General features: G+C 45.2%; 1 protein-coding gene across 7 annotated transcripts in view; it reads left to right on the forward strand.

The window, feature by feature from the left end:
- CUL2 (cullin 2) overlaps positions 1 to 12,659 on the forward strand; it is an 80,796-nt gene that overhangs the window by 33,314 nt on the left and 34,823 nt on the right. For 6 of the 7 annotated variants that reach the window (XR_004317535.1, XM_032474057.1, XM_032474056.1 and 3 more), the window contains 2 exons: positions 3,853 to 3,958; positions 7,219 to 7,301. Coding sequence is in view for 6 of the 7 variants with exons in the window: in XM_032474057.1 (XP_032329948.1) it covers positions 3,853 to 3,958; positions 7,219 to 7,301 (189 nt within the window). In the remaining variant the exon portion in view is untranslated. Of the gene's footprint in view, positions 1 to 2,596; positions 2,732 to 3,852; positions 3,959 to 7,218; positions 7,302 to 12,659 lie in introns of those variants that run through there. The other variant, XM_032474061.1, reaches the window with a different exon arrangement.

Genomic DNA, 12,659 nt, shown 5'->3' on the forward strand with positions numbered 1-12,659 from the left:
GCAGGTGTGGCAGTAGTTAAGTGAAAACTGCTGAAATAAAGGCTGTTGTCTTTCCCTGTGGAGTAGTAGGTCATTCCAGGCTGTCTCTTGTTATTAATCATGGTTTATAAGGAAATTTGTGTGAGAAAATATAAAGGAAAATACCAGTTTTGTTTCAAAAGTGCTTTTCAGTATTACTCTTTTGAGGCAATTTCTAGCCTCTTCTTTGCTTAGAATCCTTTATGAGAGGGACGTGCATTAGCATACGTGAGAGGGATTGTCATTTTCAGGGAAAACGGTGACGCTTCTGCCCGACCTTTCCAGGCACTATTGTCTGTAGGATGCCGTGGACCCTGACCTGGGGTCCTGAGGGTTTTAGCTTGAGAACTAAAAGCCTGGAATCCAGTAGGTGTTAGCGCGTGAACCCAACTCGTAACGCAGTTTCGATAGGTTAAAGTGCCTGGTCTTAGAGAGGCTTCATTCCCTTAGGCTGTAGTTCTTGAAAGTTAACATTGTTATTAATTATTACTTCGGATACTCCAAAGGGCAAACAATACTTACTACCCACTTTGTTGACAGGATGAATTATAAAGATACGTACACTGCATACACCTGAGGAGACAGTGCAGGATGCCTGTGTGAGTCACTGTGACCAGACAGGAAGGGAGCCTGTATGAGGCAGTGTGAGCACGCAGGGAAGGAGCTTGTGTGATGCATTTGAGCAGGGCAGTTAGGGAGCCTGTGTGGGGCTTTGTGAGCAGAGAGGGAGGGAGCCTGTGTGAGGCAGTGTGCGCAGAGTGTGGGAACCTTTGTGAGGCAGTGTGAACAGGACAGAGTGAGAGCCTGTGTGAGGCAATGTGAGCAGGACAGCGAGTGGTCCCTGTGTGAGCTTGTGTGAGCAGTTAGGGAGCCTATATGAGGCATTATAGCAGCACAGTGAGTGATGTCTGTGTGAGGGAGTGTTAGAAGACAGAGGGAGCTTGTGTGAGGCCGTGTGAGCAGACAGGGAGGGAGCCTGTGTGAGGCCGTGTGAGCAGGACAGTGTGGGAGCCTGTGTGAGGTAGTGTGAACTGTTTTTTGAATTTTTGGATGCTATTTTCTTCTATGATTTCCACATATATATGTCTTTATTTGAAAATAATTTTGCTGTTAATAAATTAGACTATGAAATAGTACAATCAGAAATTAGGATTGGTGTCTGTATCAAAATGAAAAATTGCACTGCTTACACTTTAAACTATATCTATAAATTATTTTAAATGTTGTCTGTCAAGCTTCTAATATCAAGAGTCGTAGTCTGGAGTGAGAAGGACGTAGTTATTGAAAGTTAGTTTAAATTCATCCCGTGAGGGAAGAGAGCAGTGATTTGTCCTCCAGGAGCTGTTCTGGGACAGCCGGCCGCCCAGGGCACACAGACCTGGGCAGGGACCGGTTGACTCCCTCCTGAGGACCCACGGCCAGCTGCGCTCAGGGTCACTGAGCGCACAGCTCTGCTGTCTGCACTCACCGTGTGAGAGTACCGGGGCTGCCATATGTCCCGAATAGGGTGTTGATTTCCTCAGAGGAGAATTTTGTTGTGAATCAGAGATGCCAGAAATGGAAAGTAGAGACCCACGTGGAGAATGCTGCCCGTGATCCCTGCGGGGCGTGGGCAGGTCTCCCTGTTAGTGAGGGGAGTGGCGGGAGGGAGAGGCGCTGTGAGTGTGGGAGGCGGGGGCGGGGGGGGGCGCCATGATGGAGCTGATGGCGGGTGAGGCCCTGATGGGCATGTAGGCTGGCTTGTTGGGACGGCGTGGTAGACTGACCAGGCAGGAGTGGTTTGGAGTCGGGGGCCCTGTGGGAAGGCGCATATGTGGTGCAGTCATGACTGTTAGGGTCCCCTCCTCAGCGCTGCGCACTGTCGATGGGCTCCATGCTTGTGTTTGTACATTCTGCCTGATGGGGAAGCTCTCCAGGCAGAGACCACATTTTCATTTTTCGTTTCTTTGTGCTTGGTGCCTTGTAGTCCCTGGCGTGTCGAGCGCAGTTGGTCGATACTTGTGGAGTGAGTGTCCCGGGCCAGCTCTGCCCTTGCTGGTGAGCGGACCTTGCCGAGCCCCTCAAGCTCTCTCAGCCGCAGTTTACCTACCGTGTTAATGGGGCCCCTCGGAGACCCACGTGTGCCCATGTCCTGTTGTCCGTCTTGCCGGGTTGCTTCCGTGTGGTGCGTACTTCTTTGTCCTGGCGTTCCCGGCTTTTATGGTCCAGCTCCGGCTGCTCTTCCAAGTTTGTGTTCTAATATTAACTCTTGCCATCCCTGCTGTCTGAAATGTTATCCATTTATACATTTTGTAATTCATCGAAGAAGCATCTTTCAAGGACTGCCTCTCTGCCTGCCGGACCAGGTCTGCGCTTTGCAGGCCTCATTTTCCAGAGAGGAGGTCGGGATGCAGAACAGGCAGATGGAGGAAGGAGCAGGGCTGTTTCACGTAGCCAGTGCTGAAAAGAGAGCAGGCGAGGTGTGTCGTAACTGTTACTTCATCAGGGGTGGGGAGTCAAGGCTAATTTGGCGAGGGGCCAGGTAGGGCGGAGGGAGGTGTGTGTGAGCTGAGACCAGAATGACCAGGCCAGAGGCCAGAGGTGGGGTGCGCAGTCCAGGGTCTCTTCGGGGGAGCAGCCGCTCTCCCTGCAGCTGATGCTCCCGTCTCAGCCCAGGTCCCCTCGCTCAGCAGGAGCAGGGGTTCGAAACCTGCAGGAAGTTGGGAGGCTTACGGTGAGGACGGAAGGAAAGGCTAAATGGTATTTTGAAGGGAAAAAATGATTTTGTGACCAGCGGGCCAAAGAGTGGAGCACTGAGGTTGTAAGTCTTGGCGTCTCGAGCCTGAGTGGTGGCTGTGGGAGGGCTTGCGTGGCGGTGGTGGCTGCGGGGCTTCAGAGTAAACAGCAGGACCTGTTTCCATCATCTCCTGGAATTGTCGGTGGAGTCACACAGCTGAAATTTAGTTGTTTCCGCTTTCAGTTTCATCTGCCTGTAGACGTCATGTGGGCCTTTCATTTTGATGCAGCAAACACCGAAGTGTGTGTTTTAATGCAGAGATCTTGCAGGTTTCGCCTACATGCTTGTATTTGTCAATAGCTGTTTCCACCTTAGCAGAACCTGTCCAACGAATAGTTTTAGGTGGTGAGCATTGAAGGCGTGGTGGTGAGATCTGGGACGGTGAAGAGTGAGTGCTAGGATGGTCCACACCCTGCTACACATTTTGTTTAATCCTAGAATTCTCTTTTCATCTCAGTAATTCTTGGAGTCCATTAGGTATTAGTCTGGTAACAGAGTGATTGTCAGTCTCTCACCTCTGCTTATATTTCTATTCTGTTTTCTTACCTCCTGATGGTGATCTTTTATTTTAAAATGAAAAGTTACATCTTTCACTGGTGATAATATATAAATTAGAGAACTTACTTGATGTCTGTGTTTTAAAAATCATTTTCTGTTTATTGCAAAGTGAACTTACCTTGACTTAAGCAGAATCTGGGAGTGAACAAATTAGCTTGTAGAGGTCTGACCCTTGGACGGGAGCTGTTGAGCTGTAAGAATATTGGAAATTTTTAGAGCAAAACCTTTGAGTGTTTTTTAAGTGAGATGGGGTAACAGGATTTTTTGCTGCTCTAGAGGTCCTATTCTGTGTCTCTTAGGGCCTTACTGAGAGTTGGGCTGATAGTTTTATCTTTTTTAATTATATTTTTAATTTGTACATGGTGAATTTCTTTTGGATATATTACTGAACTATTCTGTAGTTAACTTATAACCCTAAAATTATTGTTCTAAAGTTGTAAGTTCCTTGTTTTCCTGCTGATTTTGACATAGTCTCTATTGACATTACGTTTCTTTTTCAGATATCTCAACACCCAGTTTATTAAAAAGAATAAATTGACAGAAGCCGACCTTCAGTATGGTTATGGTGGTGTAGATATGAATGAACCACTTATGGAAATAGGAGAGGTAGGAAGTTCTTTAAATGACTGGCAAACGTAAGAGTGTTTTATATACTGAGGTGATTGGATCCACTGTCCTTTTCTTGAGGACACTGAGTTGACTGTCTTAAAATTGTCAAGGTTTACAACATCCTAAATGTTAAGTAAATAAAATACTGTCATGGTTCCCTAAGACACTTCAGCTGGATAAGAAGAACAGAAGAGACGTGATGAGTGTTATTTCAGTAATGAAGGCAATGGTGGGTGAAGGGCGGGACGGCCGCAGCTCCACTGTGTTAACAGTCCCATAAAAAGTGTCAAGGCTCCTGTAGTTAAAACGTGCAAAGGACATGGACTTAAAAGAGAACCTCAGGAGAGGAAGTACAGGTTTATGGATGTAACAAGTTTACTTTAACTTTAAAAAGTAATTAAGGGAATTCAGAGTAAACCAGTCAAGTGTGCAGCTTAAGACTCACTCAGGTTCTGGAGGCACAGTGCAAACCTAAGTGTGGAAATTATAGTAATATATCATGTGATACTGACTGTGAGAGACATACTGCAGCACATGTCTACTGAGTAGCCAGACACTGGGGAGACAGGTGGCAGATGGTCCTTTTCCTCGTGGGGAAACAGATGCCAAACAAGTAAAGCAGTGAAGGAAGGAAACAACTAAGACGCAGCATTAGTAGAAATTTAAATTAGAATGACCCTTCTAGAAAGAAATGTATCAGAAGTAGACTTTAAAATATTCGACACCTGCTGACCAGGTAATCCTATGTCTAGTAATCTGTACTGCAAAAATAATACGGGTAAAAAAGTTTACAAGTAGTCCTTGCAGTAGCAATAATGATGACTAATGAGGAAAAGGTCGTATTTTCAATATCCAACAATAAAAATCATACACAGAATATATACAATATGATCTTGTTATAAAAGTAAGCAGATGGATAAATTAGTAGAAGATACTTCATAGAAGCATTAACAGAGGGAAAAATTGGTTTCCGAAAACATTTGGACACAACATTTTATGTTTAATGGGAATGAAACTGTTGGGAAGTAGGGTGCAGAGAAACAGGGCAGTTGGAAGTACCAAAGCTTCGCAGGAGTTCTTCAGCTTGCAGGACTGTGAGCGTTTCACTTCGCAGTCGTCCGTCATGGCCGGCAGCGTCAGGCCCACTCCTCCTCTGGAGGGAAGCACCTTTCTGACTCTTAACTGTGCATTCTTCTATAAACAAGTGCACATACATACACAACAGTTTCATGATCACAGCGTATATAAAATTCTACTTGTATTTCTTGCCTTTTTCAAAAAAATAGTAGGGATATTAAATAATTTATCAATTATTTATTAAACCATTTCCCTTAGTTTTCAGTTTTTTGTTGTTACAAACAACACTGCATGGACATCATTGTTCACTTGTTCATCTATTAAGTATTTTTTGAGCCCCCCTTGCCCCCTGTGCGAGGCACTGTTCTGCGTGCTGGGGACACAGTGATGAGTTACGTAGACAAAAGCATTATGGTTGTGGAGTTCCATTGTGTACTTCTCTCCCTGTGCCTGAGCAGTTTTCACAGGGGGTGTACCTGAAAGTGGGCTTCCTGGGTCAGAGCACAGCCTGAATTTCCATGGCCCTGCCCCCAGCCTTTCAGAGGGCTTTACCAGCTTGTCCTCCCACTCCAGCTATAAGATCCCATTTCCCCCACATATTATCTCCTTTTTTCCTGTTTGTGCTATTTGAAAAGAAAGAAAAAGAAGGCAAAACCTGAAGACTGTGCCTTGTGGAAAGACAGATGCTCTTACTTATTTGTATAGAATTACCAGTGGGTCTGAATAAAGTTATCTCAGTAGAAAGGCTAAAAACACACTCACGCCTCTGTGGGCTCTGTTAAGTTGGAAGCAGGAGCGATTAGTTTTTGATACTGGAATAATTTGTAGTCTGCATGAGAAAAATTTTTTGGCTTTTAAAGGCTTAAATGTGAAAGGTAGAACTTGAAAACTTTCAGAAGGCAGTGTGGGAGCACATATGTCTCCTTAGAGTTGATCTTAGGAAGCGAAGGAGTTCTTTAAAAGACACGAAAATGCAAACAATAAATGAAAAGATTGATAAATTTGAATACATTAAAAAATTTTTTTACTGTAAAAAATTATAAAGAAATTAAAAAGTCAAATCACAAACTATGACAAACCACACTACGTAAAACTGTCAAGGGATTAATTTCCGCAACATACAAAGAACTTGGGCTTGTTGAGAACAGGACAGGCATTAATGGAATAATGGGCAGACGATATGAATGGGCATTTCATAGGGGAAAAAAAAATGGAGATACACAAAAAAACAAAAAGAGTCGCAGCTTAATTTCAGGAAAATGCCAGTTAAAACCGCAGGGAGATCCATTTTCCCCGCCGATGAGCAGAGTTTGACAGAGCCCATGCCCTCTGCCTGTGCGGGTGAAGGCGGGATGACGGCTAGGCCAGCCAGTGCTGCCCTGTCCTGGCGCAGGCCGGAGCCACAGACACGCTCATCAGCAGTCACGGTGTCCTCACACCAGAGCGGGGATGGAGCAGTGCCAGCGACTGAACGATGAACCATCATTCTCTGTTCGGTTGGATTTCAGTAACAACACTGAAATTTAAAAAACATCCACAGAACAGCATACAATGTGATTTTGTTATTAAAGAAGGTCAGAAATAGTCGATTCAGAAACCCCACACGGGGACACCTACACACTCGGTGCAGCTCCGAGGAGGAGGTGATGTAACACAGGGTGCGGTGGGACAGCCTCTGAGGGGAAATACAGAGGAGGGCGTTTGGGGCAACGGTGATGAAGTTGTGTTATTAAACTGAGTGTTTGATTATTTGTTAAATTGACTTACCCTTTTGTGTTTGTACAAGAGGTTTTATGATTCCAAATGTCAGCTGCAGCCAATCTCGTTGTATTTAACGTGACTCCTTGGTTTCACTTACCACTTTGGCATCTGTAGCCCTTCCCTCATCCTGGGCACTTTATAGTCAGTAAATTAAGGTTTTATAAAAACCAGTTACTTCTGTAAGACTTCCAATTAATGCTAAAACCTTAATTCTGTTCTTTATACAAGTCTGGTAGGATAGTCATTGTCGTAAGTGAAGAATGTATTTTCCTTACATATATTCAGTTTTCATTTGAATTTTGAAATACTGGTTATAAGTACTTTTGATGGGTATTTTCACTTTTTAAAAAAGCCTTGAACAGATGTTAAAAACAAACACTAAGTAATTCAGCCTCGATGATGCCCATTTTTCCTGGCAGCTAGCGCTGGACATGTGGAGGAAACTGATGGTCGAGCCACTTCAGACCACCCTTATCCGAATGCTGCTCCGAGAAATCAAACAGTGAGTACTGACGCGGCCCTTCCAGGCAGGTCTGGGGCAGTTTGAGATGGTGTCAGTTGCATGGCTGTTGGCTGCACGAGGCCTCATTTTACTGTAATGAGCCTCATTTTCTATTTTAATGCCAGTATATCTAAATCACTTTATAATCTCTTGGTTTGGCGGAAGGCAGATTTTTCTATGGCCTAATATGTTTAATAAATAAATAAGTCCTTGAAGGAAGTGACTTGTTTTGCAAGCCTGAAACCTCTTGGACTTGCAGGCAGTGCTGGGTTGTTTGAATGTATCCTCAGCCGAACGTCTGATGGTGATAACCTGTTCAGGAAAACTGATTCCTCTAGTTAGTCCGTTACTTTAATAGTCGGTTGACTTGTGAGGCAGCCCTGTGGAAAGGTGGCTCCCCGCTCTGCTCCCAGCCCAGTGGTTGACTCTTCACCTGACCGCTGTGCGAGGAGTTTAGGGTAGAGAATGTGTTCCCATGGGGTCCTGAGTAGAGCATCCTTTCTGCTGGACCTCAGCTCTGGGGAACCAGAAGTGGAAGCTGGTGACACAGGTGTGCATGACCCTGCAGGTGCTGGGGGGGCTTCTCTAGGCCAGCAGTCACCGTGCAACAGCGCCCATCCCACCCCCCAAGTCCGCTTCCTTTAAGACACAGACACGGGGTTTCTACGTGAGGAAAGAAGCAAAGTGTTGTTCTCGCTGAGGCTCCTTGTGGTAGATGAGGGGTTAAAAAAGCCGCAAGAGAGTATGAGAGAGTATTTTCAATGTCCTGTTAACACCCAGTAGAGAGTGACATGCCAGCATTAAGTGACTTGGTTTGAAAGACTGTCTTTCACGCTTCTGATGACTCCGCGGTGTGCAGGGGTGGGAGGTGGAGCAGAGGTCTGCAGGTGACTTTCCCGTGTCAGGTGGTCTTTGAGCAAAAATGAAAGCTCTGCACAAAACTCTTCCCTCCCCTTTGACTCAGGACCGGCTGTGACAGAGGGTTCTCCACGTGCTCGTGTTCATGGCTCCGCCTCAGAGCTGTGAGGGGTAGGTTCATCAGTGAGATGTGAGTTCGCAGTCTTTCTCTTTTGTACCTCTCAGTTTCTGAGAGAAGTTTTTCTAATTTCCCAGCTCATTTTAGAGTTACCGATTTTCATCCTTGTAATTGTAAGTTTCTGTCTTATAAATTCTGAGCCTTTGTTGTTAGTTGAGTAAATGTCAGGACTGCCCTCTGGTTAATTATTTTTATTGTTATATAGTAACTTTATGTATCTTGGGCTCTTTCTTCTTATTTTGTCACCTACTAATATTGTTAAAACAGTTTTCTCTTAGACTTTGGGGATTTTGTTGTATGTGTGTCATTTAACTTTTTGAGTGTGGAGTTAAGTATGGATACAGAAAACCCTGCAACACAGATGTGCTTCTTGATGACTTATTATTGGGTGAAACCCTTGTGAATGCCACCAGGTTAGGAAAAGAAGCATGCCAGCCCCCAAAACCTCGTGTCCTGCCCCTCCTTTCTCCAGAGGTCACCACGGTCCTGACACCAGAGCAATCACCTTCTATTTCTTTGTGGTCATATCACCCACAAGTGCTTTCCTAGACTCTGTAGTTTAGTCTTGTCCATCCTTAAAAAACTGTACATGTCTTTTAAATCTTCTAATCAGCAGGTTCCTCCTCCACCCTTTTTCCCTTGTCATTCTTTTGCTGACGAGACCTGGGTTTGATCTTCAGACTTTCCCACTGTCTGGGTTCTGCTGCCTGCGCACGGGCACACCTCTGGGTCCTCCTCTGTCCCCTGTCCCCTGCGGACTGTGCGCGGGCACACCCGTGGATCCTCCTCTGTCCCCTGTCCCCTAAAGACTGCGTGCGGGCACTCCTGTAGGCGCTCCTCTGTCCTCTGCTCCCTGCAGATTGGCGGCTCAGTGGCTTCCTCAGATTCTGGTTGGTTCCCACTGGAAAGACTATAGAGATTTGTTCTTCTGTGATGTCTGATTTTCCACTCTTTTTGGCTTAGGCAGCCACAGGTGCTAAATACCAACATCTTTTAGTTTATTGACGTTTGTAAGATGGTGCCACTTTAATTCTGTCCTTTGATTTTCTTTCTTAACTTGAAAATTTTTATAACAATATGCTTGCCTTTATCTGCTGTTTGGTTACCACTTAGGAGGGCAAAGTATCAGCTTGTTTCTTTTCTTAACCTGGTTGGTGAGATAATGAGCTGGTTTGCTGTCATCCTCAGAAAGTGATCAGTTAACCTTTTTTCAGTGTATCGTGATGAACTTACGGGCTTAAATACGTTGGATTCACTGTCTTGTTTTATTAAAGCCTAAATCGCCCTCCTTCTGTGTGTTGCTGCAGCCCTTCTGGTAGGCCCCTGGCCGTCCTCGGTAGCGCTCTGTCGCGTGTGTCAGGGCGCTCCAGGCTTGTCTTGTACGTTTTCTTCCCTGGACCCAGTGTCAGGTACTCAGTGAGAAACTTAGTCCTAAATACACAGATGATATGTAAGTACATTCTTGAAAACCTTTAACGTTCCAGACCCTTTCCTCAGCCGTCCTGTCCACACGGTAATCCTTGTGACTGATTAACTGTCTTTTCACACCTTTTTGTGTGTTTTTTTATATCTAGGTACAGAAGCAAATATGATACAGAATACAATAGAGAATGTTAATTTTGTTTTCTTTTTTAAGTATGTAATTTTAAATTTTTTTCTAACTTTTCAAAGACATACACGATATTTATACATATTAACTTCTTTTAAAATTCAGTTACGTGTTGTGATGCTCCTGTGTTAGTACCTAAAGGCCCTCCTCCTCCTTTCTGCAGCCCACGTGGCATGTGGCGGGTCTGTCTGCCTCTTCCCTGGTGATGTGCCTCAGGTCGTCCTCAGGTTTTCCTCCCACAGCTCTTGCTTCTGTCGTGCGCACATGCAGATGTTTGTCTGGAGTCGGAGTGTGCATGCGCCTGTTCCTACACAGCTGGCTGTGAGAACCTGCCTTCTCCGTTGCCACCAGTATGTGACGCTGCCAGTCTGTCCAGTCTCCGCAGACCTCCGCTTCCCAGGGCCCCCAGGTGCGCCCGGGTTGCTGCAGGCATCCCTTCCTCCTGGCACCACGCCTGCTGCTCCTGCGGGGACACACAGAGCAGCTCTTGTGGCCACCGACCCCCCTGGTTTTGTGCCACAACAGTGCCCATCTTCCTTCACTTGCTTCCCTCCCTTCCTCGTAGTTCTTTCTCTTACGCATTTTGGTCCATACTTTGGTTTTCTGTGCTATCCAGTCTTCACTCCATCTTTTTCTTTTTTTCTTTTCTTGGGGGGGGGGGATGTAGGGTTATTTGTTTATTTTAGTGGAGGTGCTGGGATGGAACCCAGGACCTTGTGTATGATGCTAAGCACATGCTCCACCACTGACTACACCCTCCGCTCCATACTCCATCTTTTTTCATTTTCTGCAGGCCCAGGGGCTACTGCCAACACCGGAGTATTAAAAAGCATCCTTCCTGTCACTTCTCAGACTTTGGAGTCGGAGCAGGTGGCTGCATCTAATTTGTTGGAACCCTGTTCTCATGAAGTTTCTCTAAGAGGTTAATTTGCCCTCATCACACATCAGAGTCAGGACTTTCGAAAGTTCCAGCCTAACCTTTAATGATCATCACAGCCCAGTCTGCCGTCTGAGCTAAACTGGCTTTAATAGCCTTCATTTTAAAATCACACCCGGTGCTTTTTTGCTCTCTCAGCCTTCTTCCCTCTGACTCATTGAAAATGCTCCCATTTTCCCGCTGTCCACACTTAAAACACTGTCGTGACAACAGGCCCTGTGCTACAAGCTTTTCTGAGTTGTGTTTAACCTTTGCGGTGTCCTCGACAGGGAAGATTCTGCAATTATCCCCACCAGAGGGGGCGCCCCTGCGCGGGGTGATGTGGGGCTGGAGCCCAGGCAGGCTCATCCGGACTCTGCCTGAAGGCTGTTGTTGGACCCTTCCCATGACGTCCCGCCGCCCAGCTGAGCAGTTTCATTATCCTGGTGACTTCCTTATGGTCATTGTAGGCATTTTCCACATGCTTCTGTCAAGATCAGATTATGAGCCATTTATTTCTAAAGATTATTTACATTCTTTTCTCAAGACTGTGATCTGACCTCATCTCTTGGGATCACTGTTCTTAGATGAGACCAGAGTTTATTCAGATGACCAGCTGAGTCGATGCTTTTATATGTTACTAACGGCATCATTTCACTGTTCATTTTCACTACCTGTCAGACTAGTAAAAATAAATGATAGTGATTTTCTGTAGTGCCTTTTGTGCAGTTACAAATATGTGTACTGAACTTAAAGATTGAGTGAGTATGCCTGAGAGTTTCCGAGTTCAGATGTTGTTCTTACAGAGAGGGCACCTTAGTTATTAAGCACTGGGAATGTCAGTGCTCTTTCTAGGCACAGTCTTACCTGATTCCAGCACATCTGGGTCTTTTGGGATCAGAAACAAAGGGCAGGAATGGGAGTTCTCCTGGTGCCAGGCAGGGAGAGCAGGGTTTGGTCATGAAACAAATTTTAGAGAACCTGATTTTCCAAATATTTAGATATTTGTCACTTTTGACTGATTTTCGTTTGGTCCCAGGCAAAGTTAAAGGAAAAAAGTGATGCACTCCAGATCACTAGAAAAGATGAGATCATTATGTCACCAGAGTTAATGTGGGCTTGGGAGGGAACTGATGGAAGGTCTGCAGAAGAGACACTCACCATGTCACCTGCATGAACTCCGCCTCCTCTGTAGTGATGCCACAGTGTAGGTGTGTGACTAGGATTCCACGGCTGACAGGAGCACTATAGCATATTAATTCAAGTAAAAACCTTTTCCCAGAACATTCAGATGATGGCGGGAAGAAGGGGAGGAGAGGGCTGGAGGGAGGATGGGACACAGACGTATAAAGGTGATCACTTCACCTGTTCTTAAATGTTAGAAACCTTTATTCCCAGTAAAAAGCAAGAAGATTTTACTAGGAAATGATGGTAATATATTTTTCTGTTGTTCTCTTTGTAAAATAATTTTTAGTTCAAGGGAAAACTGTTTTGAAGTGAGGTGGGAGATTCCAACATAAAGGTACGCCTCTGACTGTATGATGGTTTGTTTGGAGCATTGTTACTGGAGTCAGAAACGCCCAGCTTAGAGCCAGACTCTCTTACTGCGGCTTTAGGCAGACTTTTTTTTTTCCGAATTTCATTTTCCTATTTCTGTAATTAGAGAAACCAAATTCATCTACATTTCTTACTATGGTTAAGACTTGCATCACACTAGTACCTTGACTAAGTAGGACCTTGTCACAGTGTCGCGTGAATGACTGAGGTGATTTTAATCCCCTGTAGCTGTGAAGGGAT

Source organism: Camelus ferus, chromosome 35 (assembly GCF_009834535.1).
Source record: "Camelus ferus isolate YT-003-E chromosome 35, BCGSAC_Cfer_1.0, whole genome shotgun sequence".
Lineage (NCBI taxonomy): Eukaryota > Metazoa > Chordata > Mammalia > Artiodactyla > Camelidae > Camelus > Camelus ferus.